General features: G+C 45.6%; 1 protein-coding gene across 1 annotated transcript in view; it reads right to left on the reverse strand.

Moving 5' to 3' along the window:
• LOC144769151 (transmembrane protease serine 9-like) overlaps positions 1-27,402 on the reverse strand; it is a 1,211,004-nt gene that overhangs the window by 815,678 nt on the left and 367,924 nt on the right. Inside the window, exon 6 of the mRNA XM_078653156.1 lies at positions 244-487. Within this exon, the coding sequence (XP_078509282.1) occupies positions 244-487 (244 nt within the window). The remainder of the gene's footprint in view (positions 1-243; positions 488-27,402) is intronic.

A 27,402-nucleotide genomic window follows, 5' to 3' on the forward strand; every position in this document is an offset into this window, starting at 1 on the left:
TAATAATCATGAAACACTGCAAACGACAAAAATACAGGTGAGTGCGTTTAAACCATGAGTTTAGTGCACCCAAACAATTTAGAGTGCTGTAAGCGCTCTATCATTATGAACTACAAAAGGATCATTGATTGTTTCCTTTTTGTCCTCTCTGTAACACTTGATTCTTGAGTGTCACATTCACTACAGCTTGAGTCTATGATAACACACTGCTTCTCTGGATATCAGCAGAACGTACAGACTTACCTGCCAGCTGGGATACAGTGATGTTTGCACATTTCCCATCATCACTGCTGCTGTAAACTGCGATTGTTTGGTTGGCAAAAGAAGCTTGTGAAATCTTCTCTTCGATCCAGCTGGCGTACGCGGATGCGGCAGTAAACAGCAGCGGGGCGTTGGGAATGCCACAGTCTTCTATGAATGTGCTGCTGAGTCCCGTCAGAAACCAGGTTCCATTCTCATTACAGACCAGTGGGGCCCCAGGCTCCCCCTACGGATACAATAGATTTGTTAAGCAGGTGGGTTGAGCATTATATACCGTCTATGTGCACAGTTTATGAAAATACTTGGTACAAAAGGCATTTATTGGCAGGAAGGCGATGGAGAATATACAGTGTGGGTGTCAAGAGCAGGGTACTTTCATGTGACGCTAGTTCCCAAGGCTTGGGAAATATTAGAGACTGAAGCACTTTCAAATAATTCTCTGAGGTTGGGAATTTTCAATTTCGTAGCCCAAAAAGTGGGCTTAAAGTAGGATGTGATTTTAAAGAAACCAGAGAATAGACATTCTCTCACAGCTAGTTCAGATTAATTAAAGCTTGGTAGCTTGGATGACAAAATAATACTGGCTTACAAATCCATAACCAAATACCTCATTGAATGGTCAGAAGAATACATTCAATAATCAAACTGGGAATCTAGTGCTTTCAGAAAATAGTTTTTCTTTTTTGCAATAATTTACTCGCAGTTGGACACATTTTTTAACAAAAGAGCAAACTGTAATTATGCAAGAGTGGGTATAGTGGTGTTCTCAGCTCTGAAGCTGATAGTTGAGTATCACCCGAACCACATCAGTGTCAACAATGACATTCATATTCAGGCAGCAGTACTTCTCAAAGGCATCTGAATGATAGTTTTAGATATCTTATCAGGGGGTATGTTTTGCAGCAATGCTGCCATATTAGTTTTTTTTATTGTGATACATTGGGAGGGACCTAACTGGAATGAAGCATCTTAACTTAGCATGAACAATTATGGCAAACATTTCAAAATCCACTGGTTCTTTTGTTTCACATACTGGCTTACATCAACCTTAGCGACAAACAGAGCAACTACACTGGTTTGTGTTGAAGTATTTTGGATGTGTTTTTCTTCATACTGCACTGGTTCATACATGTTATACTAGTTTGAATGCCCAACACATGTCTGTATACAACAGTCGAGCTGCATTCGTGCGGGAGGGAGGGTGTGGGCACAGGACAGACGGGGGCCCTGAGACACACCTTGGTAGTTGCGGTCCTTTGGTACTAGTACCCAGTGATTTGTTCTAGTATGGCTCTACAAATGGGGCCAAGTGAACCATTTTTGCATTTGATTCTCAGGGTACAGGTGCAGTCAAAGGCCTCTTAGGGAAGTAGTTTGGGGGGAAAGAGCTCACAACTCAACCGTCAACAACAGACACAATAATGTATTGTGCAGCCCAGTGCTTATCTATGATTAAAAATAAAGTACTTTAATCTCAAAGGAAAATAATATTACACAATCCAAGGGTGGTTCAGTTACAAGTTGAAAACTCACCTACAAGTTCCAGTGAAACTCTAAACCATCTGGAAAGTCCCTAATGTCTGTAGCAACTTATGAAAATATATAGACAGAGGCATTGATTGGTCATAGATGCAGATTACTATCAATTATTCCAATGGATACCGCGGAGGTAAGTGTAATAGTCTTTGTGTCTACAGAGCTCACACTGGCAAAGGGTATTGACATTGCAACAGGGTTTCCCCTTTGCACAATTTAAGAACAGTCTCTCAGTTCATATTAGCTCAGTCTTGTCTTTTTGGCGAGGCTGGATAGTGCAGTTAATGAGCTCACATCTCTGAAATCAGCTTTGAGATATGGGACAGCGGGGCAGTATTACTCTTCCCTCTACTAGTGGCGCAGAACTGCATTACTGGCATGCTCAGAAAGGGCTTGACATAAGCATTTGTTTGTTTAAACAATCTCACCATCACACCTTTCCCTATGTGAGCTGCTTAATGCATCTGTCTCGCCATGAGGTGTAATAAACAATTTGGTAATACTGTTCTGCCATCAGTTGATACCCAAATATTGTACTTTTCCTTTTCACACCCTGCTCTGATCCAACCCTCTTGTTCCTCCTCTGTGACTTCCCTTTGTAAGCTCCTTACTTCATCTCCTGTATCAGCTGTTGCTACCATCATGTTGAGTTTGGTCTCCTCTGTGCTCTCACCAGTATACTACTCATTAAAAACACATGAGTTGAAAGCACAGTAATGTGCAATTTCGTCCTCATAGCGGATTCCAGTAGTAACAAAAACATTCCCCTTTCCATGAGCTATGCACTTGATAACAGCTACTTCCTTGGGTAATATCAATGCTCCCAACAACTGTATCACACAATCCCCATTCCTTATCGGAGAACTAGATGACAATAAGAACCCTCTCTGCGACCACAGCTGTCCAAAATCATGAACCAGAATAACCCATATTGGCTATCGGTATAGATAGTAACTCGGATTCAGTCCAAAACACGACATTCGCATGTCAAAGCAATGACTTCAGCCACTTGTGCGGAATATACATTTTGCAGGCAAGCGGCTTCCACCACTCCAGAGATGGTACAGAGAGCAAATGCTGCTCACTGGTTGCCTTTATTGTCTCTTAAGAATGAGCCACCAACAAAAAGGACTTGATCAGGCAATGGCTCCTCAAAAATGTCAGGTTTCGGTTACGTGCACAGTTCAGTGACATCTATACAGTTATGCTCTTCACAATCTTCCCCATCCACATTTGGAACAGGCAACAAGGTAGCAGGCTTCAACACAGAACATAGTTTCAGACTAATATTCTCTGCAGCAAGCAAAATCTGCTTGTCACTTGCCAGCCTGTTATTGGTCAAATGCTGGGTCTTGGTTCTCGTCATTAAGAGTTCAACTGAATGTGGTACCTACACTGTAGGAGGATGGCCCATCACAATGCTCTCACACCATTCAATACTGACACCTGTTGTAGCAACAGATTTGAGACATCCGGGCAATGCTGCAGCTACGGGGTCTAAGTTAGCTGAGAAATCAGCCACTGGTCTACGGGCATCAACATGTGTCATGGTGAGTACAGATAGAGCACAACCGTAATGCTTCTGATAAAACAGTGAGAAAGACTTATTGTAGTCAGGCTTTCCTAAAGCAGGAGCATGGCACAGGCACTCTCTCAATTCCAGGAAGGCTACCAAGCAATTGTTATTCGAGGGCACCGCATCACTGACATCCTTGTAAGTCAGCATCTGCAAAGGCTTGCCATCAGGAAGTAGTGGGGAATCTTCTGTTGATAGTAGTCAACCATTCCCAGTAGCATTCTTCCCTCCTTTTGTGTACTAAGTTGGCTTATCTTAATTATTGCCTCCACTCTCTCTGGTGACACCTTTCTCTTGCCTTTCTCAATCCACTGACCCAAGTATTGAACTTCATCCAGGAAGTACTGCATTTTACTTGGCGATACCTTATGCCGATTTACAGCTAGATGATTCAGCAAGGCAATAGTATGTTCTCTGCAAGCATCGCATGTCTCAGACACGATGAGGAGGTTGTCAATGTACTGAACTAGTACTGAGTTTTCGAGGCAAAGTCAGACCTTTGAAGTTCTTTTTCAAGATCTGACTAAAGATGGATGGACTTTCAGTGCACCCTTGAGGGATACAATGCCACGTTAAAACAGTTTCCCAGACGGAAAGCAAATAAAAAATTGGCTTTCCTCGTGCAATGGAATGGAGAAAAAGACTTGACACAAGCCAATCACCATAAACCATTCGGCTTTGCACAGAATCTTGAATAGCTTCATAGATGGATTTGGTACCACGGGACAACATGGAATCATAATGTCATTAATTTTTCTCAGGTCCTGAACAATTTGGTATTTATCGTTATGTTTCTGCAATCCCATGATAGGGGAATTACTAGGGCTCCCTATGATCTCTTTGAAAATGCCCTATTCTATCATGGAATCAATTACAGGTGGGATTCCTGCTACTATTTTTGGAGTCAGGTTGTACTGAGGCATTCTTGGAAACTCAGCGTAAGGCTTAACCTGTTTACAAACTGGTTCAACGCTTTGAATCAGTCCGTTCTCTTCTCCTGAAAAATCCCACACCACTATCGAAACAGTGTCTCTGAGATTCAACTGCATGCCTTCCACTGTCACTATGGGAAACATACTGGTGAAAAGAGTTTGATTCACCAATTTGAAAGCAATGTCTTCATCATTTGTCTGTAACTCAACTACCCTTGGAGTGCAATAGATGGTGTAATTCAACTTGCACAACAGATCACACCCTAACAGACATACTGGACTAGATTCACACACCATGAACTGATCCTAGAAAGGTCTGATTTTCACCCACACTTCCTCTGTCAATAGGTTCATCATTCTCCTGTTTGCGACTCCTACAGCTTGGATTGTTTTTCCAAGAGGGGCAGGTTTAGGGCTACTGCGGAATATACAGTAGAGCGGTTAGCACTAGTATCAACCAAGAAAGTAATGGGAGTGCCATCTACATCTGCTTTAACGAATGGTTCACTCTGCCTGCCTCTAAGACTGGGCCCAGTGTACAGTCTTCCTCCCCCCAGGCACCATAATAAGGATGGGTCTGAGTCAAACCCATCGAGAAATTCCATCAAAGGCATCTGTTGGTATGTCTTGTTACTTTGTGAAATCCTCGGAGGTTGAGGCACCTGTACTAGATTCTGATTTACTCCCGCATTAAATGATCTCAGACTTTTAACTGTTTATAACTGATTTCCACCATTTCCCATCTGCCCTAACTCTCCTCCCTGTTCCTGATTAGCAGGATTAAGGCAACATTCTCACTCCAATGCCCGATTTTGTGACAACAATGGCATGCTGTAGACTTTTTCAGGGTAGTCACGTCCTGTTCTCGGATCTAAGGGGACACCACTCCCTTGACCTGACAACCCTCCATTTTGTTGAACTAGTTGCTCCTCGGACATTCCCCCTGACCATAATTCATAGTTGTGAACAACAGGGAGGGACAGGGAAGGGACAATATTTAAAGGGGTCCAGTATGCACGTCCCATCAAGCACTATCCGAAAAGATGCACAAAGTTCCCCTAGGGAGTAGTATTAGTATAGTGGAGTGGTATTGCTTACTCTCTCCGAGTGTGGTTGTATGTGAAAGTTAGGGACAGGTATCCCTTGTCGGAACTAGGGATGCCTCACACAACAGGCTGGTTTAACGGCTGCTGTCATATTACCAGCCAATTGTCTCGTGTCATCATCGGCTTCCTGCTCCTACGTCAAGCCGGCGCTGCAATGCCTGACGGGTAGCCCTTAGTGCTACACTTTTGTGAAGATCTTTTGTTCCTGGCCGTTTATTGAGTGAGTGTGAGGGGCCTAAGTGATTAAGTAGTGAGCGTGAGGTGAGGTAAGTTAAAAAGGTTAGTGTAGTCTACTCTAGTCAGTTTATTCATGTAGCTAACTACCTTGTTAAAATGAGAGGGGTATAGGGACTCAACCAGGCTATGGGTGGGGGACCCGTTCAACCCTCGTCAGTGATCAGGTCAACATGTTTCATGCCATCACGGCAATTCGTCAGGACCTAAATAGTGCTCATAAACTAGAAAAGAGCCCAGGGTGGGCTAAGGAGTGTAGCGGATACAACCTGAAGGGTCAAAGACTGGAACAGGAAGAGTTCCTGTGTTGCAATCCGCCCTATAGGAAAGTGAGAGAAAGACACAAAATAATGACTGTTCTCCACAAAATTATCATACAATCCTAGATCCCAAGTGAGGAGCGCTGATTAACGTCCACCCGGGGTGTGTAATGACCAGTTGAATGGAGAGAGGTGGAAAAATACCAATGACTAGAGTGAGTTTTGATTAGGTACAATTTACCATATTGGGTTACCAACAAACATATGTTCAATCAGCAGTGTGGTCGATAATATTAGTTGGTACTGTGAGGAAAATGGTGCCGAAGATGAGCCTCTTCAGGAGGAGAACTAGAGTATTAAAACCTAGAGGATTAAAAAGGTCAATTTATTTGGACTTACCCTCAATAGCTGCTACCGGTCCCCACAGACTGCTCTCATGGGACCTGCGCTATCAACTAATTATCTAGAAAGATAAAGAAGGGAGAGGCAATTCTAAGTGAACTTGAGGGGAGCAATGATCTATCCTCAAGGACAGAGCGTTCAGTGCTGCAAGCTAGTCTCACTGTGGTTTTACCTACCAACCGGTGGTGTCAGTAGGAACATACCACTCAGATGAAGCTGCAGCCCAGCCGGGAACCCAGTAGATTGATCCCGGGTCACCACAGCACCCACAGCGCATCCCCATGTGGTGACCGCGATGCCCCCAAAGGAACAAGCCTAACGTGACCAACTCGCCCCCACACCGATGTCTCGGACTGGGTGGCGGATGGCCGCGAGCTGACAGTATACAGCGGCCCCCGGGGATAGTCACTGGAACGGCCGGGGACCCGAGCACTACATCAACCCCGTGTCTACGCTTACAGCCCAGCAGAGGGCTGCTCCCCCGTGCCCCCCCCCCCGGTAGCAGGAAACCCGCGGTCAGTGGACGTCGCCTACAGACTTACTGAGCCCAACCGATATCTGGAGGCAGTGTTCAGCCCATCGACCCCCTTACCTTAGAGGCGCGAGGAAGTTACCTCTGCACCTAATCCCACAACACCGACGCGGCTTGGCACGTGAAGCAGCTGGCGGTGTGGCGGGGTTCTTAGCGCCCATATATCCGAGTTCGTGATCGTGATTGGGGGCGTGTCAAGTTGCTAGTTGCTAGGCGACACGTCTCAAACAGGCTCGAAGTCCCGGTGCGTGGGGATGACGGCGTGTATGTGTCATCATATCAGTGCAAGCGCCATCTTGGAGTGGAGTACAGGAGTATTACAACTGAATGAGAATTGTGGATATATCTTAATTAGCCGGACAGGCGGTCCGTCGTGATGGCGAGATCAGTAATCGAGCATCAAAGGAGAATTCTCGTGGGTCGGTGGCATAGACATAGAATGAATGTTGTATAGCCGCCCAGGCATTATCAAAATGCATATCCCTGCTAAACAGATGGTGTGCCATTTTGGATTGGGCGGGCGGGCCAACCGGGGTGCCCTTGTTTGTGTTTACCTGTCACTATCAGCGAGCATGCAGGAATCAGCTCCAAAGCTCCAGACTAATTGCAAAAATTATTAGCAAAAGTTAAGGGGGGGATACAAACATGATGATCACAAAGTGGAGTCAAAATGATCATTGTTGTCGTAAGGGCAGAGGTCGTAAGGTGGACGAAGAGGTGTCCCGGGGCCCCCAGTGATAAAGGTGATGTATAGGGGCGAGGGAAAGAGAGAGAGTGGCATACTCATCTCTAAGTACGGGGTCAGGCCAGGAGGGAGGTCAGCAACTCATGATGTGGTTTGCAGAACTGTGTGAGATGGACCATGACACAGGGGGATGAGTGGGGCTGAGGAGTGGTAAGCATTCCTCTCAGTGTATCAAAAAGGGTGTTTTGAAAGGGTATAAGGTAGAGCAATTTTGCACACTGTATCTCCCCTTCAGGGGTATAAACATGTCGGTATGTGCTCTCAGTGTATCTCGGACATACCCCGGGGATGCATCTTGTATGGGGATAGTCGACACCACTTACAGGGATAGTAGATAGCCCAGGTGGAGAATCACATGATCCCGGCCCCAAGTCATCTAGTTAGTGTGTTCCAGGGGACGGAATCATTTAGTCCTTCAGTATCTAGATGTAGGCGGTGAACCCATCTCTGTTCAATTCTGAACAGGGCCTGCTGGTTTGATGAGGGATGCCACTCCAATATTACCCACTGTATGTCCTCTGCGACATGACCCTGTTGCTTGCAGTGTTCATACAGGCGAGTATGAGTCTTATGGCAGCGGATATTGCTGTTGTGTTCCATAACGCGTATCTTCACTGCGCGTGTCGTCATCCCAATGTACTTCAGACCACAGGGGCAGGTCAACATGTAAATGCACTTGTTGCTATTGCAGTTAGTATGTCTCTTCAAGTGCCAAATAAAAGTATCTGAGAGTTGGACTGATTTGGTTTGTGTGGTTTGTGGGCAGACGACACAGTTGCCACAGCGGTAGTGCCCCGTCACTGGGGGCAGATCCCAAAGTGTGTTCTGTGGGCGAGTGCTGGTCTTTTTTGGTCGGGTATGGACCAATTGATCCTTCAGGTTGGTGGTTCTTTTGAAGGCGAAACGGGGGCGAGGGATGTCCAAATTCACTGAGTTCAGGATGCCCCAGTGGGAGTTCACTGTTTTTTTGATGAAGGAGGAATTCTTCGTATAGGATGTTACACAAGTGATCATATCTTCTTTCTCCTTTGTGTGGGTTTCTAGGAGAGATTCCCTGTTGTTATTGAGGGCTCTCTTCGCCGAACGTTGTAGTAGTCTCGTTGGATACCCCCTCTCCTGGAGTTTGTGTTGTAGAAGGTTCGCTTCCCGTTGGTAATCGGAGGTCGTGGTACAGTTTCTGCGGAGCCTTAAAAATTGACCAAAAGGGAGGTTATCCCTCAGTGCCCTTGTATGATGGCTATTGTAGTGCAAGAGGCTGTTTCTATCGGTCTCCTTTTTGTAGAGGGTGGTCGAGATTTCTGACGGGCCCAGTACGATGGTAAGGTCCAGGAAAGGTATGGAATGTTCAGAAATGGTTCCTGTGAATTTCAAATATGGATCCTGGTGGTTGATCCACGTGCAGAACGCATTGCAACTGGTCCGGTCTCCTTTCCAAAAAATCAGGATGTCGTCAATGTAACGACGCCATAGGGTGAGGTTCTCACGAAATGGGTTGTGTTCTGGAGAGTAGATGTGAAATTTCTCGAAGGCGGCCATGTAAATACAAGCCACACTCGGCGCGAAAGTTGAACCCATAGAAGTTCCACGGATCTGATGGTATAGTTCTGATTCGTACTTGAAAAAGTTCTCTGTGAGGGCTATGTTGGCTAACTCCATGATAAAGGAGACCGGGGTAGGGGATGTCCATTCTTCCAGTCTCAGGGTGGATTCCACTGCCTCTAAGGTTGCCTGTTGGGGGATGTTCGTGTATAGGGCTTTCACGTCTAGGGTCAGTAGGAGGTCAACATCTGTTCTTCCATCCACATCATTTATCAAACGAAGGACATCCCTGGTGTCCTGGAGGTAGGAGGGGATCTTTTTCACTACTGGTTGTAGGAAGACATCGCAAAACTGGGACAAAGGTTCCAATAAAGATCCTATTCCGGAGACGATTGGTCTGCCGGGGACCGGGGTGATGCCTTTGTGGATTTTCGGAAGGGTGTAAAAGTATGGTGTTATAGGTTCTGGTGTGATACGGAAATCAGCTTCCTTCCTAGTGATCCACTCATTTGTTTCGCCTTCGAGCACCAGACTCATGATGGTGGTAGACAAGCGCTTGGTAGGGTCCACAGGGAGGGGCCTGTAGTGGGTGGTGTTGGAAAGTTGCCGTTTACATTCGAGATCGTAGTCGTGGCGATCCTGTATGACCGTGGCACCTCCCTTGTCTGCTTGTTTGATAACAATCGTGACATCATTACCTAATGTGTCTACGGCTTGTTTTTCAGCAGTCGTCAGGTTGTTGAATTGTTTGATGTTAGGTTTCTTTTTCAGGCTCGCCAGGACGGCTCGCTCAAAGGTAAGGACCTCAGGGGGAACCATCCCATCCGTCGGGGTAAAGGTGGAAGGTTTCTTAAGACCGGTATCCTGGTTGTTAGGTTCAGGTTTTCCATCAAAAAAGGCTCGTAACCGTACTTTCCTGAAGAGATTCTTGATTTCAATCGTCTCTTGGAAGCTGTCTGGGATAGGTGTAGGGACGAATCCTAGTCCTTTTTCCAAGACGCTGGTTTCTACAGGGGTCAAGGTTCTCGAGGAAAGATTGACAATTAAACTCTCCTCCCTCTGGTGGTGGAGCTCCGGGTTTCCATCATGGTTGGTGGTGTCGGTTGGTCTGGCCACTGTACTCTCTTCTGTCCTCCTCTTTTGCGCCCTCTTCCTCTGCCCCAGCCTCTGCCTTGAAAAGGTGGCGGATTAAGAGGGTAGAATTGTGGTGGACCTTGTGGGAAAAAGGGATATTGCCAAGGAGGTGCCATATGAGGGGGCCCCTGAAACATTGGTCCTTGTTGGTATCCTTGCTGCCAATGGGGACGGTGTTGGATCCGGTTGTTCCTGGGAGCTTGTCCTCCACTGGAGTCACTGCTCGTGGATCCTCGTCTGTTGTTATCATCCGAATTGTCGTCTGAGGAGTAATTGTTCTTTTTACTCTTGTAGTCATCCTTTAGGTAAGGATAGACCTTTTCTTTCTCGAATTTAGAGATATCTTTCTGTAACTTGTCTGTTTTCTGCTTCAACAGGTATTCATGGTGATCTGCCATCTCCTGGTTGATGTCAGCCAGTTTTGTGGTGAAGGCGGTCTTATTGTTTTTATTAACGGCACCCTTCATTGTGGCCTCTATGCTTGATATTTTTTCTAACAGGGCATCCGCGAGGCGTTTCGCTGTTTGGGTGATTAAGAATAGTAAATCTTTGGTGCTACATGAATAAACTGACTAGAGTAGACTACACTAACCTTTTTAACTTACCTCACCTCACGCTCACTACTTAATCACTTAGGCCCCTCACACTCACTCAATCAACGGCCAGGAACAAAAGATCTCCACAAAAGTGTAGCACTAAGGGCTACCCGTCAGGCATTGCAGCGCCGGCTTGACGTAGGAGCAGGAAGCCGATGATGACACGAGACAATTGGCTGGTGATATGACAGCAGCCGTTAAACCAGCCTGTTGTGTGAGGCATCCCTAGTTCCGACAAGGGATACCTGTCCCTAACTTTCACATACAACCACACTCGGAGAGAGTAAGCAATACCACTCCACTATACTAATACTACTCCCTAGGGGAACTTTGTGCATCTTTTCGGATAGTGCATAATTCATAGTTCCCATCATCCCTTGTACCTACTTCCCCTTCTGGGAATTACTCATTAGGACCATCATTAGCTTTTCCATTTTCCACCTGTGTTTGGAATCCACCTTGTCACTACAGTACCTGGCATACCGTAGGATTTCGTCTACGGATTTATTCTACCAGCAAATTTGGTGATGTTGGATGATGAGGCTGATCTCCCCCTTCAGTCCTGTCATGAATTTGGACACAAATTGCCCCATGTCTTTAGAGCCAAGAATATCTAACCTTACTGTACTGCTTAAAGGCTTGCAACGGCCGTTCATAATAGGCATGCACTTTCTCCTTGCGTTTTTGAGTGGTTCAATCTATGTTAACCAAATCAATCTCATGTGGAGCTAGTTTGGATTGCAACCCTGTAATAACCTGGTCATACTTTTTCATTACCCATGGCGAAGGTCCATGAGTTACAGCTTCGATTTGCGGTTCAACATTAGGCCACTCGACAGCTATCTTACACCCCGACCACAAGTTACTAGGAACTACAATTTCAAACAAGGTATTTAGACCTATCCGTTATACCTTTGAGATCTTAACATTGCGATCAACTTGCTTGTACCATTTGTCAAGCTTCTCTCTTAACTTTGAAAAGTCATTTGTGAAAGCAGCAAGATCACCCCCACTCCAAGGGACGTGTAGATACCCCCCCCGTTTAGCACTCCCCTCAATGGATAAGCTTGCACACCCTGCACTCCACCACTTTGCGATGGCACCTCTACCACAGGTTTCTGGACACTCTTCTTCTTTGACAATCTCTCCTCCCACTTATCCAACATGCTCCAAGCCCTAATCCCTTTCACCAACTCCTGGATGTGCGTTTTCAATCCAGCTACCCTCTTTTCCTCCATTTCTTGATTGCTGTAAGCGAGCCTGTGGTTCTCCTGCAACATTTTCATTCTAGAAATGTCCATGTTGCACCTATAAGTCAAATCTGCCAACTTCTCGTGTACCTGTCTTGCCCTACGTGTGATGTCCTTTGCCATGAACAAAAGTTAATCTGGCTCATTTGTTTATATTCTCTCTAGTGCTAGGTTCCCACTGATGATCTCAAGCAGTTCTGCCTTCATCTTTACCACATCTACAAACGTCACTTTGACCGCAGCTTTGATAGTGTCCTGACTCGACTTGGTGTTTGGACTTTCCTTACTGTTGTTATTCTGACCTCTCAACCAGGACTCTAAGTCTGCAATGTCCAGTTCATGTTGACTTTCAGATGAGCTTTGAGCTGGAACTGCTTCTTCCGAGCTATGGCTCGGGCCTCTCACCGGAGTTGCCCATACGTGTGCATCCGAACTGGCACCTATCATGGGTATAGATCGTACAGCACTAGAACCAACCCATACCTTGGAACGGTCTGTGGTGGCAGTAAAAGGAGTACCAAATTCCATAGGCACTAATGGATGGAAACCACCCACTACACGCCTTGCATCTCCTAGTAGATTTTCCCTTGGACTCATCGATAGCCTCGAGTCTAATGCCCCCCTGGACCTGGATCGTAAACTGGCACAACAGGTCCTATGGTGACCTGTCGAGTAAGAGCTTCCAGCAGAAGTGAGATAACATTCGCACCATTCTGTTCCCGCTTGTTCCCGCTGATATCATTCCCACAACTCGCAACTCAGTGACTATTGAGGCTGATGCGCCTCCCACTAGACTAGTGTCCTCCAGGCTTCATTTTCCTTGCTCCCAGTGTAAATTGTAAGGAGGTGGACGTTAAGCCAACAACCCATCTGGCAGACTGTCTTCATTGTCACTACTGTCACTCCCTTCTATCGTCTTGCTCTTGACCCTGTCCTCTGATCCTCCTTTTCCCACTTACACAGGTTATAACCTCCGCTTTTCAATCATGTCCTTACTCTACCTCTTAAGTTGAGCATCCCATTGGGCATCCTGAAACACCCTCACAGCTTTCCTTACCTTGCCTTGATATTCTTCCCTCTTCTTGGCATGAGCTGCACACATCCATGCAGCTAGTGCCTCAAACTGTGTGGGTCTGGGCAAAGGTTGCATGGCAAACATTGCTCCCCTTAACTGATTCAAAACCTCCAACCTGATCGAGCCACATCTTGGAAATGACAACTCTCCCTCTTTTTCAGTACGTTTTTGCCAATTGTGGAGCCAACATATAGTGTAAAGGACGTCTTGCTTTGCCATATATTGAGCTGGTGTATCCTAGTTGCTCACCTCAGTAACAACTCCTGATTCCCCTCTTAATACATCATGTAACACCCTAAAGCATCACATGATTCCTATTCACTTTTCAAATTTTCCCCACAACATATACGATTTTCCCAACAATATGACAGCGTTTCGATGTTTCTCAACCACAGAATGTTCCTGATGACCACCAACCAATCCCAGCGCTGTGTTACACCAACTGACCTATCACAATGCAGCACAATCCTACGTCACTCTCTCTACTTGCAGCAGTTCACCCTCCTTCACTTTTTCCCTATAAACATTGGCTCACACATTCATCTTCAGTCTGTAATTGCCTGCTATGGAAAATATTGATAAAATTCAGTCACTCAAGAACATTCACATACATTAACTCTCAACCAGTGTGAGTCACCTGAATCAGTATGGTCAATCCCTGTACACAATTTCTACTAAACTATTTACATATGTCCCATTCACTCAAAGTTCCCTGCATCAGGTAGAGATGTTGACGATGCCTCACAACATTACTCAAGTCTTCTACACTGTTTAATATATCCCAGGATCTTGGTCTATTTCGGAACCCGTAACTCAAATGTCAATCCTTGGGTCACGTCCGACCCGAAACCACATTCACTTGATCGTCACTCTCGCTCCGCCAGACATCACACAACCCAGCATTTCCTGCAATCTATCACTTCTGCACGCATCCTGCTAATTCTCACTCCTCCTTCGCCATTTGTGCCACACCGTTAAGCTCTGTCGGTCTCAGTCAGATTCCGTCGTCTTCCACTTGTGGTCATTGGGTTCTACGTTTTGGGACCTTTGGGGTTCTAGGCTCTAAGTATTCTGGATCACATTCTAGATTCTCCCCTTATTACATGAGCGAATCATCCTACTCTGCTACCAACTGAAAGGACCTGGATCATCTACTCAGGAATGGTTCTAGAATCACAAGGCCAAGTAGCATAATATATTAACTGGGTTACAATATCTCGTTAATAAACCTCATTCTAGTGCATAAGTGTTATTAATCTGCACAAGATGATTTCCTTCACATTAGAGAACTCTATTTGGTTACATTATTTCTTACATTACATTTCCATTCTACACGTTCATAACTAATACATTTAAATGATGATGGTAAACATTGTTATTACACCACTCCTAATACTGTAGTAGTATTGTCACATTTCACATCATGGGTCCTTCACATTAACGGTTTCTGCAAGGTACATCTATTTCCTACGATAGACGTTCACAGGCCCTCATTTATGAAAAGGTACGCATCGCTGTGAAAAAAACAGCAATGCATCACTTTTCATTGCCCCCTCCTTGCGACACCAATGATGCGTCATATTTACAGTATGACGCATCATGTCGTAAGGAGTTACAGATACATCAGTGTTTCTGATGTATCTGTAGGCGCAAAAATGATTAATTGCTGGAGTGTGTCACAAAAGTGACGCAACTCCATCAATGAGTCATTATACATGGGCAAGTCCCATGTTAAATATGCCTGTATCAGTCTTACGCCTGCCATGAGGCAGGCGTAAGATATTGACGCAGTTGTGTCCTAGAAGTGGCACAGTGAAATATTATAGATTTCACTGAGTCACTTCTACGACCCTTTCTTAAGTCGGAACGCCCCTCCACATACATTATACCTGGTGCACGTATATTGTGAGGCAGGGGTTTACAAAGTGACGCATCCACCTAGATACGTCACTTTGTAAATATGACGCAACATGGCGCATACTTTACACAGTTGGTGCATCACAAAAAGTGACGCACCGGGAGCGCAAAAGTGATGCAAGGGTTCATAAATAAGCCCCACAATACCTAATATTCTAACATAAAATGTAAAACACATATGAAATACACAGCACATTTTCCTAGGACTTCACGTTTACATATAAAGGAATATATACGGGCACTTTCTACACATGACTATAATGTACCCCTACAATTAGAAAAATGCACATGTGAAATCTCACTCTATCACTAGCATTGACACGGAAGTAACCGAATTGGCTAGTTCCATAAATACTTCTGGATTTATCGACTCCAGAGTGGGCCGGTATGAACAGTCATTAAAGACCCCAGCTATTTCTTCTCTGCTGCCCCTCAGGTCCTCTGCGATTAATGGATTAGTTGTATGTGTAAAGCTACCACAGATTTTAAGAATTGTCTTTTTTTTAAATTAGAGAATTTGTCACACACCTGTGGGGAGGGATCAAACATATGTCTAATACAGAGCAAAGTTGACAAAGAACGAGCAACAACAAATGTCTCCTTAGATGGGTTTTGAACCCTTTGCGATTTTGCTAGAGAAGTTTTCTGCCTTAGTAGATGGCAAAAGTTTTTTTTCATAGGAGTTGAGGGTAGGTTTTAACTCCAATTTAGCCACAGCAGATTATTGGGTCCACTACATTCACTCAACTTTCTTACAACCTGCTTTGGAATCTTTCAGAGAGGTTTTAAAACAAGGAGCTGATGGGCGTATATGAATGAAATTAATATGCTCTAAGGCAGAGCTCTGTTATTGGCATTATTTAGTCCTCTCTGGTAGTTCTGAAACTTAATTTTTCCAGAGCAGGCCTCCTTCGAAGCAAGAGACTGTTACCCAAGGATGGAGAAGCCCAGGGGAAGCATGAAAACAACAAAGGTGAGTAGCTAGGGACTCCATGGCGTCTGGGTGCAGGGTGAGACCATCAGTTCAAATGTGCATAGGATAACACAGGGTCAATCTCTGTTGGTATTTTCTTGTATCAGGACCCTTCCCAAAGGACCCTGAGGACACCAACTGGATTAACGGGAGGTTGAAGAGCCACCCCACCCGTAGATACCCAGGGAACCAGGATACCTACAACAGGGAGCCCGGGTGCATAGGTGCGAAGTGGTGTTTGAAAAACCAGTACGAGCATATGGAGGATATTGGAAGTCTGGCGGCTACAGCGTTTCGTGGACCTGGACAGTGGAACCCAAATGTAGATTCTGGATGAGAAGTACCTGTAAGCAGAGGGGACAGAGTCTAAACCACCGGGAGGTGACCAAGAGGAGCAAGAGCACAATGCCACCCCTTGTCAGAGGTAATTCCTGAAGCACAACGATCTTGTTGAGGCAGCTGTGGAGCCCAGGCAACGATGCGGGAGCACAGACTGTCCCTCAATGATGAAGAATGTAGAAGTCAGTGGCCAGCAGGAGGATGCAGGCAGGATGCCGTTCTTGGAACTGGGCAATGATGAAGGCAGGGGCTACTTGGAGCTTGAAGATCTTTTGTGAAGAGAGCCAACAAGCCTTGGCAATGGCAGATAGACGTGGTGCACAGGGTGGTGGTTCTAGTCAGCTGGAGAGGGATCACAGTCTACCAGTGGTTAATTGTAAAAACTTAAGTGCCGGGGTTCTCCCAAGAGGCAGTTCGACCTGCCCATTTTTCCTTTTAGCGCTGCCTAACAGAACCAACAAACCCTACAAGTGGGGAGGGGATGTGGAGTAAAGGCAAAAGCTGCTGACCTCGGAGCTGGGGAACCAGGTTTGAGTCTCAGCATCGGCTAAACATCCTGTGATTCTGGGCGAATCCCTTAATCTGCCTGTGCCTACCAAATATTAACGTGTTCTTAACTGGTGGTCAAGTGCCAGTGTTAATGATTAAGTGGCGGTGCTGAGCACTGAAAACCACAGACTCAAATAAAGCACTGTAGTCGCCCAAGTAACAGGGAAGACTGATCAGGCCTCTGGGGAGCCAACAAACCACCACATATGTTTCAGAGCCGGGAAATGTCGTTGGGACAACAGGATCAGCATACCATGCATAGGAGTCGATGTGCCTGCGGATGCAGGGAAGTGACTCCTTCACTCCAAGGGAGATTCCTTTTTCGCTTGGATACACGCAGAGACCTTGCTGCCATGGAGAATGCACGGCTGCAGAGTTGTAGACACTTGAAGAGCAAGGAGACAAAGTTGCAGCAGGAGTCTTCCCGCCAAGAGCAGTCTTGTCTTGGGTCCTGGCTCGAAGAGGCAGCAGAGTTTCAGTGTCCACCGGCAGAAGAGTTTTTAGATGATCTGAAGAAGACAGACAGTCAGTTCCTGTAGATGTTGTCTGGGCAAGTCTAAGTACCCACCCTCAGGGGAGCCCTTAAGTAACCCTAAAGAGGGGAAATACCTCTTCTGTGGTGACCCACCTATCAGGGGCGTCAGAGATGCTACTCTGATGGCCTAGCCAGTCAGATGCTCACAGGGACTAAGGTTCAACATGGCAGAATCAAGTGGCCACTTGGAGGAGGTCTGGGCACCTCCCTAGGGAGGTGCTGGACAGGGGGGTAGACACTCCCCTGTCCTTTTTGCAGTTTCACGCCAGGGTGTGCACTGGGCAAAACTGGTTTATGCAAGGGGGGCACCAAATGTGCCCTTCAATGCAGTCTGGTGGTGCTCTGAAGCACCCCACCCTACCTAATTCCAAAGGAGAGGTGGGCACACCTCTCCTTTGCAGGAAATCCTTGGTCAGCTTCCACTGCCCTAGTTAGGCTCATCAGCAGGGAGGCAGAACAGTATCTGAGGCTGGCAGCAGAGCGGGCTGGCAGGCAGACCCAGTAAGGCTACACAGGTAGGTTTTCGGGGTCCTCAAAGAAGCCCCACAGTACATGGTATCATGAAACTAACACTGGAATTGGTGTAGTTGAATGATTCCAACATGTTGGATACTAAACATGACTTGGTTTGGGAGGCCATTATGTACTTGGACATCTCGGCTTGCCAGTGTCCACTACATAACTTGAAATGGATGTACTGCAGTAAAAAAGCCCGGAGAATGACGTCTGGGGTGTGTATGGGTACCTCTGCTCATGCAGGGGTACACACACACTTAGGACCATGCACCCTGGCCTTGGAATGAAGGGCCTACCTTAGGGGTGACTTATAGGTTTGAAGTGTAGTGACCAGGATATAAGGAAAACCTCATATCTAAAGTGAAAGGTGCATGCACCATTTAACGCAGACTCCAATAGCAGCTCTGCAGACACAGTTTGCATGGGCTCCCATGGGTGGTATAATGCATGCTGCAGCCCATGGGAGACCCCTATTGTACTAATGCCCTGGATACCTCAGTTAAACCTTTCAGTTATTATTGTGTCCTTTCTTTACTTCTGTGACATGTTTCACCAAGGACTAGGTGTTAATCAGCGCCCATTTTGATTCAGTACCGACTGAACATTTTGAAAAAGGGACAGACTCCCTCATGTCAGTTGGTTTGCATAAATGCATGATTATGTCATAAGATTCTTGTGAGTCAGACTGTAGTGACACGCTACTTTGGGGAACCCCAAAAAGACCTAACTAAGTTGTATGCTACTGACAGAAGTGCTATATATCAGGGGTCTCCAACCAGTAGCTCATGAGCTACTGTAGCTCTCAAGCTACCGCCGAGTTGCTCACCTATGTGAAGTCCAGCTTATTAAATTAGAAGGTTGTGGCTAGGTTGAAGTATGAGACTTAAAAAAAAATTGAAATTATACAGCACTAATAATTTTAGTGGGAACCATCGTATACAACGCTCGTGTTACAACGAGTGTCATTACACCAAAATATTAACAACGCGAAATCCATTACAACGCATGTTATTACATCGCATAATCCATTACAACGCATTCCCCAAAGTAACGACCCAGCAGAGTTAGAATAGTAATTGTGTTGTAATAGATTTTGCGTTGTAAAAATGTTGTTGTAATGACACAGGTGGAAAAGCGTGCGTTGTGATGTGTCCTACTCATATTAGTAGCTTTCAATGCGCTTCATTGAACATGAGTAGCTCTCAATACAGAACATATTGGAGACCCCATGTATATATATTGCACCCGCTTGGCTTGGACAAGTGACCAATTAACTTTCAGATATATTTGAGCAGCATGGCTGGTACTGAGTACGTCCGGAGTGCAGGCAGACGCTGAGGGGCTTGCTTTGGGCGAGCCTTGGGTGGGCCACTGGTATGTCCGCTGGGCGCCCGTGCACCAAGCTGTCTTAAATTAATAGGGTTATGTCAGCTCATGCCAACTGCTCAGTGACAAGACCACTGGCCAAGATGCAACCTTGGAGTGGCTCCCTGAGTAGGTCAAAAAATGGTGTTAGGATGAGGAGTACTCCACCTCAGTCAGAATTAAACAGGCCACAAAGTATTATTAAAAGGTTATTAGAAGCGCTATTAAACAAGCACATGCCTTCCACAGTGAACCTAGCATTCCCTAGTGGTCAGTCCCAACAAACAACAGCATGACCCTAGAAAAATCAATTTATTAAAAGAGTTTAAAATTACGAGAAGCAGTTAAAATAATCAAAACAGTTAAAATATGGCAGGTTCCCTAATACGCCTGTGCAGCAGGCTGCCTTAAATAGGCATTGTCCTACCTGCACATGCCAACTGCCTAGTAACTAGACATCTGATCAACATGGCGTCTCAGAGCAGCTCACTGAGTAAATGTAAAAATTGAGTTAGGCTGAAATGTACCCCACATTTACATTCTATGCTGATTAACTCTTGTAATATATTGGCTTAAAATGTACAACATATTAGTTTGAATTCATTGGAAGCTGATATGTGCACACAATATACTGGTATATTTTTTTGCATTTCCTATGCTTGCCATTTGTTTTGTGTGCTAGTCATACTGGTTAATGAAAAGCATTTGTTTACAAACAAGTCTGTTCATAATACATTAGTTTGCTTGCTTTGAGCCATGGTTTGACACATAGGGAGAAGGGTTAATGCCAGGAGTCACACTGCCTCTGGACGGTGCAGGCTCAGCGCCTGATTCACAAATTCAAACTTTACCTATTGTGTAAGTTTAGAATTTTGGGGTATTCACAAATGCTTTTATGAGTAGTATTTTTACAACTGCGGAGTCTAAGCACTTGGGTGGAGACTTCGCACTTGGGGTGGAGAGTCTGTACGTGGGGCGAAAGCACTCCCCATAGACAGGCGGTGGTGTGAAATAGTACATTCATGTGAGGATTTGGTCGTATTATATTATATGACTGTGGGGCCTGATCATGGACTACACTTGCAAAAACTGTCTTGGGTCCAGTCAGGCTCGTTTGAATCAACGTAAGCTCAACCATGTGTAGCTATGGTTTTTAAACAGCAGAGCTTGCACAAAGGAACATAGCGTGTAGCATTTAACAGTACCAAACAATGCAATTCAAAAGTCACACAACAGAAAAGAACCAGAACTCAACTTTACAAAAATAGAGTATATTCCTATGAATTTTAGACACCTTAGAAAAAAAAATCCACCAGAGAGTGTACAGATTTTAGAAGATATTAATACTTTTCAATGCAACCACAAACAAGCATGGATCAACAAAAAGTTTGTATATTTTTGAAAAGTCTGAAGGAGTTAGTTCGGCCACTCTGGCCTGGCTTGACCGACTAAATCTGACAGGATTGAGGTCTAGGTGGCCAGGGACAATACTTTGGTCAGTTACCTGGCCACCAGAGCATTTTTAAATAGAGTTCTGAACTTTACAGGACAACCACCACAGACTTCAATGCTGATTAGGTCCTGATGCTGATGATACAGGATGAAACGATGCTCAAGGATACTCCTGCTGGGGTGCGGTTGGTGGGGGTGCCTTTGTGGGGAGTCCAAAGGCGATGTGGGGTGACTTTGGCCACAGAGGTCCTCTTTATTACAATAGCTGGCCAGCCGATGCAAGGTTAATGTTCTCTTTGCACCACGTTTGGGGGCGAAAATCTTTGGTTGGGGCTAGAGTCCCTCTGAGGTGATGAATCTAGACTCTGATGGCACTCTTGGGTCCAGAAGAATCAGGTGCAACTTTTGGCCATTGAACATCAGTCACATTGGACAGCCGAAGGCAGGTAGAAGCAAGCAATACGAATGGATTGGCTACCAAATTGCCAGTTTGGGCTTCTTCAGTTCTTTTGTCCCTGGAGCCGGTTCCAGGGGATCAGTCAACTGATCTTTGGGGTCACTTCTTTGACCGGGGGCCAAGAATCATCTTTCCCTGAGCCAGGACCCACAGGCACAGTCTTTCTGATGGTGAAACCTCTCTTCATGCAGTTTCAAGGGCAGCAGGGAAGACCTTCTTTGGTCCTTTCTCCAAATACAATGTGATATGTGAGGCAGGATGCCACAGGGGCCATATTTATCCCAGAAAAGTGCCCTGAGGGGACCACGTGGTCACTAGGCAATGGCTACTAGGTTCCCTCCCGTCTGGTGACGTGTTTCCTACAATGTGTGGCTTCTGGCTATCCCAGAGTGCATGGTAGACCACCCGGAAGGTGTGGCTACTTGAAGGCACACGTCCATAGGAAAACCGGTTTGGGCACTGGATTTCCCTCTTTGTCCCTGTCTCCAACTTGTCTACATGAACAAAAGGTAGCCTGCTTCGGAGTGTTATCACCATTTGCCCCTCTAAGCCAGCTTTCCTGTTGAAGCTCACTTTTTGGGCTAACACCCAGAGTGGTCTTCCTGGGAGAGGAAGTAAAACCGTGCTCTGTGGCAACTGCCTGTTCCTAAGCCTGAGAGCTGTTCATATGTATCACCAGGCAGAAAGATGTCTGTGGGTCAGGGCCTTTGTGAGGCCACTGGAATATCTGAAGCACACACTGGCAACTTTCTAAAGGTTGCAGAACTTCAATTGTGACATTAAATTCGACCTCAGCATCAGGTCGGGTTTAATGCCACAATTAATTTGATACCTTACAGTAGTCAGTTAGGTAGCTCCATTTAGACAGGCTTTAGTGCCAGTTGTAACTCCGTTAGCCACTGGGGCTACTAACCTTTTCCCAGCAAAACAACAATTTTGAAGTGTTGCTGTCAAGACATATTAAAAATATATGTCTCACTTAATTTTATACAGCCCCCTGCTATAGGGCTGGATAAGCCTTCCCTAAGGGATACTTCATATGCTCTTTAGAGAGGTGGTCACATTGCCATTACTTTAAATAGCAAAGGTGAGCTAGCAATGTGAACAATGCCCTTCCAGTCTGCAGTGGCAGGCTGGGAACCATTTTGTACTTTGTCACACACAGGGTGGCACTAACAGCGGAGCCACACTTTATTTATTTTATTTATTTTTAGAAGCTTATAAAGCGCACGGCTACCCCCAACGGGGACATGCCGGTGCTTAGACAGGCGAAGGGGATGAGTACACTCAGCAGTTTAAGCACTCGAGAAGAGCCAGGTCTTGAGGTCACATCGGAAGATAGATTTGGATTTGGTCAGCCGCAAAGGCGGAGGCAGGCTGTTCCAAGTCTTGGCGGCGAACACCGCAAAGGCTCTACCGCCCATTCTGGTGCGACGGAAGCGGGGGTGACAAGGAGGCGAAGGTGGTTGGATCTGTGCATGCTTAAGCCGAGCCAAGCTCTAAGGTAGGCTGGGCCTGTACACTGCAGTGCTCTAAAAGCCAGAACCATTGACATGAATTGGATGCGTTTGGCCACCTGGAGCAAGTGACGCTTCTTCAGATATGGAAAGATCGAGTGATGATCTCAGCCTAGCTGCCGCATTCTGAACAGTCTGTAAGCGTCTGATCAGGTACGCAGGGGCCCCAGCATACAGACTATTAGCATAGTCAAGATGTGAAGTGATCAGTGCGTGGACAATGGTCCTACGGGATTGCCAAGGAAGAAAGGGGAAACATTTTCGGATCATATGAAGTTTTCCGAAACAGGCCGCAGATACCCGATCTATTTGATTTTGGCATGAAAGTTCATTATTGTTTCGGAATCCCAGATTCCTGCCTGACATCACTGGTTACGGAGGGGGGTTCAGTTCTGATGGCTACCAGAGTGGACAGGGGGAGGGCTTGTTTGATTTAAAAATAGCACCTCAGTTTTATCTGAATTGAGCTTAAGAGTGTTTAGGGCCATCCAGGAGGAAATATTGAGCAATCAGTGTCTAAAATTGGAGAAGGCGGCTTCGGAGTGGTCCCTGAATGGAAATACCATTTGGGTGTTGTCAGTGTAGGAGAGCGCTCTGACTCCACAGGATTCTACTACAGTTGCCAAAGGGGAGAGATATATATTAAAAAACAGTGGGCTTAGTGCGGAGCCCTGAGGGACACCGAAGTTCAGTGGTTTCTCCTCGGACACAAAAGGGTGAAGGAAGACCTGTTGAGTGTGATAAAAAAAAAAGGATCTGATCCAGGATAGAGGGGTGCCCTGGACCCCGAGGCTGAGTAGTCTCTCAATCAAAATAGCATGAGAGACCGTATTGAATGCCACGGACAAGTCAAGGAGCACTAATATTGCCGCTTCGCCTGTGTCCATGCATTCGCGGATAGTTTCAGAAACCTCCAGCAGTGCAGTCTCCGTGCTCTTCACGGATCTGAACCCGGATTGTGAGTCGTGTAAGAGGCGGCCTGATTTAGTATAGGTGGATAATTGCTCCTGGACTAGTTTTTCAAGAAATGTGGCTGGTTTTGGTAGTAGGGAGATGGGGCGATAGTTTTTAAAAACCGAGGGGTCAGCATCAGGTTTTTTCAGGATAGGTATCAGCATGGCCTGTTTCCAGGCAGAGGGGGAGACCCCAGACTGCCATGAGGAGTTCCATATAGATTTCAGGGGTGAGATAATGATGGGGGCCACAGAACCAAAACGTGATGCTGGTCAAAGGTCCTTAGGGGAGCCAGATTTACAGGCAAGCCATTTTTGAAGAGCAAGCTCAGTGGGGATATGAGAAAAGGAGGTGGTGGAGCTGTGATTTGAAACCACAGGGTTTTGGATCAGGTGTTTCTGGGTGGGGCCGCACGTGGAGAAGATGTCCAGAATGTTGTGGTAAAAAAAGTATGATAAACCATCACAGAGCACCTGAGTAGGGGGAATCCTACTGGATAGAGCGGCAGGTTTAGTAAAATCTTAAAAAAGAGATTGCCTTATATTCCCCTGCTACCCTGGCTACCATATACATAAGTAAGTCAGTACTTGCCAAGTGGATATAGCCAATTCGACATACTCTTTGTAATGGGTTAGAACACTGGTTTCGGGATAAAAAAACCAGTAGCATGAGTCCAAAAATGTGGGGATGAACACGCAAAAAGAGGCATTGCTTTACAGGCCATGAATCAGACAATACATTTTGCAGTACTACAAACAGTAGTATAAAATGCTAATCGCAGATAATTTGCAGTTTTAACCCTCCACCTGCCCTATATTTATATGTGTGCAGTTTATTAATAAAACTGCAGAGTGAGGCCACATGTAAGTATATATTGGAGTATTCAATGAGAAAGGGACACAGAACGAAGGGGAAAAGGCAAAAAACATTGATTTAAATGTTAGGTGTATAGGGAGGCTTAAGGAGTTGTTTAGGGAGGGTCTTGGAGGAGTTTGTGAGACTGCCCTCACCCACCCACAAAAGAGTGTTGATATATAAAAATAAATGTCAAGTAATATAATTGTGGTATTCTACATGAGTGAACATCAATAATATTTGTTAGGCTGTAACAACATTTCAACTTTCTGTTTAAATGTAATAATGTAATAATGAGAGACCATTTATATATTTTCTTTTACAATCTGTTCAACTATAAATGTTAGTCTTAAGTTAAATCCTCAAGTCAAAACTCAAATATCTCAAAGTGTTTCAAACACTACCCACACACCTAGGGCCCGATGGCAGATAGGGCACACATTTCCTGTTTGAGCCATGGCGCACCTGCTTAACAGGGAAAGAGCACCCTATTATGTTGAATGCACTGCCCTCAGGGTAACCGAAAACTCACGATGTCCCCTGGGCAGCAAGAGAAATATGGAGCAGCTGTTTAAAAGCTGCTCTATGTTTCTCTGTGCAGGTGGCAAACAGTCTGCACTTTTAAGAGGGATTAGAGATCTCCTTGTAGGTGGGTTCAGTGAGTGACTGTACCCACCTGCAGGGGGGTGTCTGGGGGTCCATGGGACACAATTTCATTTCTCCAGAGGGCTGCCTTTCAGGAGGTGCATGGAAAGTGCACAATTTTGTTTGTGGTGCACTTTCAGTGCACCTACTAAAGGCATGTGTGCCTCTGCACCACAGTGGCAATATGGTGCGGGCATAGAGCCAAAGAGATTCCCTCATTTGCATAGGGCCCATTGATCCATGCAAATGGGGAAACGCCCTCTAATGATAGCCCTGGTGTTACATGTGCTCCAAACCTATCTGTATTACAGAAAGCGCTGCACAAGCCCTTTTTCTATAATACCAGAGTGCCCTGAGGCCATACAAAGTGGGCACAAAAACCTATTATGCACCAAGGCACTTCTGCAATACAGCCACTGGTAAATAAATGAGACTTCTCTTATCATTGCAGTTCGATGACCTGAGCTTTATTGTTAACGGTATAGAACAATCTTTTCAAATAACCCCAAGGATTTCATTTCCGTTAGTTTAAGCCATCACATGATATGTAGTGATCCCAATGCACTGATTTGATTTGATACTGACTTTTGAATCAGTAGATTTATTGACATTCAGACCTCGTTGAGGTTCTCACGCCACACTTCATTTATTTACAGCATTACCGGCGGAAAGCCTAACACGTGGGAACTATTTTTTATGTATTTGGATTCATCCACATCTTTGTAACTTTGCACGATTGACTTTCATACACGAGCCTTGGTACCATAATCCGCACTTCTTGCGACGCGCCTTTAATCACGTGCATTACTTTTAATCACCTAGACTCTTCACTTACCCGGGGACAGCGTTTTGCCTTTACACAGTTCTTTACCGCACTGGCATTATTTATTCGTTACCGTTATACTCAGCGAGTTATGTTCATGTTATCACCATCTAGTCACGCATGATTTCACTTATCCATGACGCATGATTCAGCCTTAGTACACGGATACATCATGTCTACCTGATGTACTCACAATACCTTGAAAGCACTTTACTTGTTTTTTTAACACCAGATAGGTCCTCATCACCACGATCTTACTCCACCTGCATGTGCATGATCACAGAAAGCATCAATGACTGATGCTTTATGAAGCAGATATTGAGATACTCACCTGCTAAAGACCCTAATGTAAGATTATTGTTTATAGATATATCCCCTGATGAAGGGCAACACTGATGCCCGAAATGCATTGGGATCACTACATATCATGTGATGGCTACAACTAACGAAAATGAAAACCTTGGGATTATTTGAAAAGATTGTTCTATACCTTTAACAATAAAGCTCAGGTCATCGAACTGAAATGACCATTAAAGGATGTATGTTATAAACTTCAATGAACATTTTGTGATTAATTTAGAACACTGACTCAGTGCTCCTACGCTGTGCAACGGGGGACACCCCCACACAGGGGTTGCTTGCTAATTGTTCTTCATGTAACTCAGTTTGGTCCAGACAGAGAAGCCCGAGTTGCACGCGACAACAAAACCAACAGCAGCTACACCTAGCGAACACAGGCTGTGCGTGTCCCATTACTGATTTACTTCTCTCCACTGCCATAATGGCCCTAAATTTAGCATTCAGGTGGGCGCCTGAATCCAGAACTTTAGATTTGTCTGCCTGAAGAAGAAAGAAGGACAAAGAAGAGCCCACACGAGAGAACTGAAAAGCAACCATTGACTTGGCGACAAGCCTGCCTGCTGTCCCCGACAATTGCATGGACCCGCTCGTCCAGGAAATGGTGTCGCATCCCAAAGCTGTGAAGGAGTGCCCTACGACTTCAACTGGCCAGCAACATCTCCCTTGGAGTAGAGGAGCTGCTTCCCTGCATTATGCAAGCACTAAAAGGACCAAAAACAAGAGCCTGTGCCAGGGCGACCCCGTCGGACAAAGCCTCACTGTACACGAGACCCCCCAGCTCACGTTGCCATGAACCCAGGGGCGTAACACAGGCCCCGCATCCCCCTCGGTGCAGGGGCCCTCCAGCAGCAGGGGGCCCCCTCAGCACAGTACTGAGGGCTGAGCGCTCCAGATAAAATCTGGAGCGGGCCTCCTCTGTGTACATTGCAGGGGCCCCCTTAAACTTTCGATACGCAACTGCATGAAC

The sequence above is a fragment of the Lissotriton helveticus genome, chromosome 7, assembly GCF_964261635.1.
Source record: "Lissotriton helveticus chromosome 7, aLisHel1.1, whole genome shotgun sequence".
In the NCBI taxonomy this organism is placed as follows: Eukaryota; Metazoa; Chordata; class Amphibia; order Caudata; family Salamandridae; genus Lissotriton; species Lissotriton helveticus.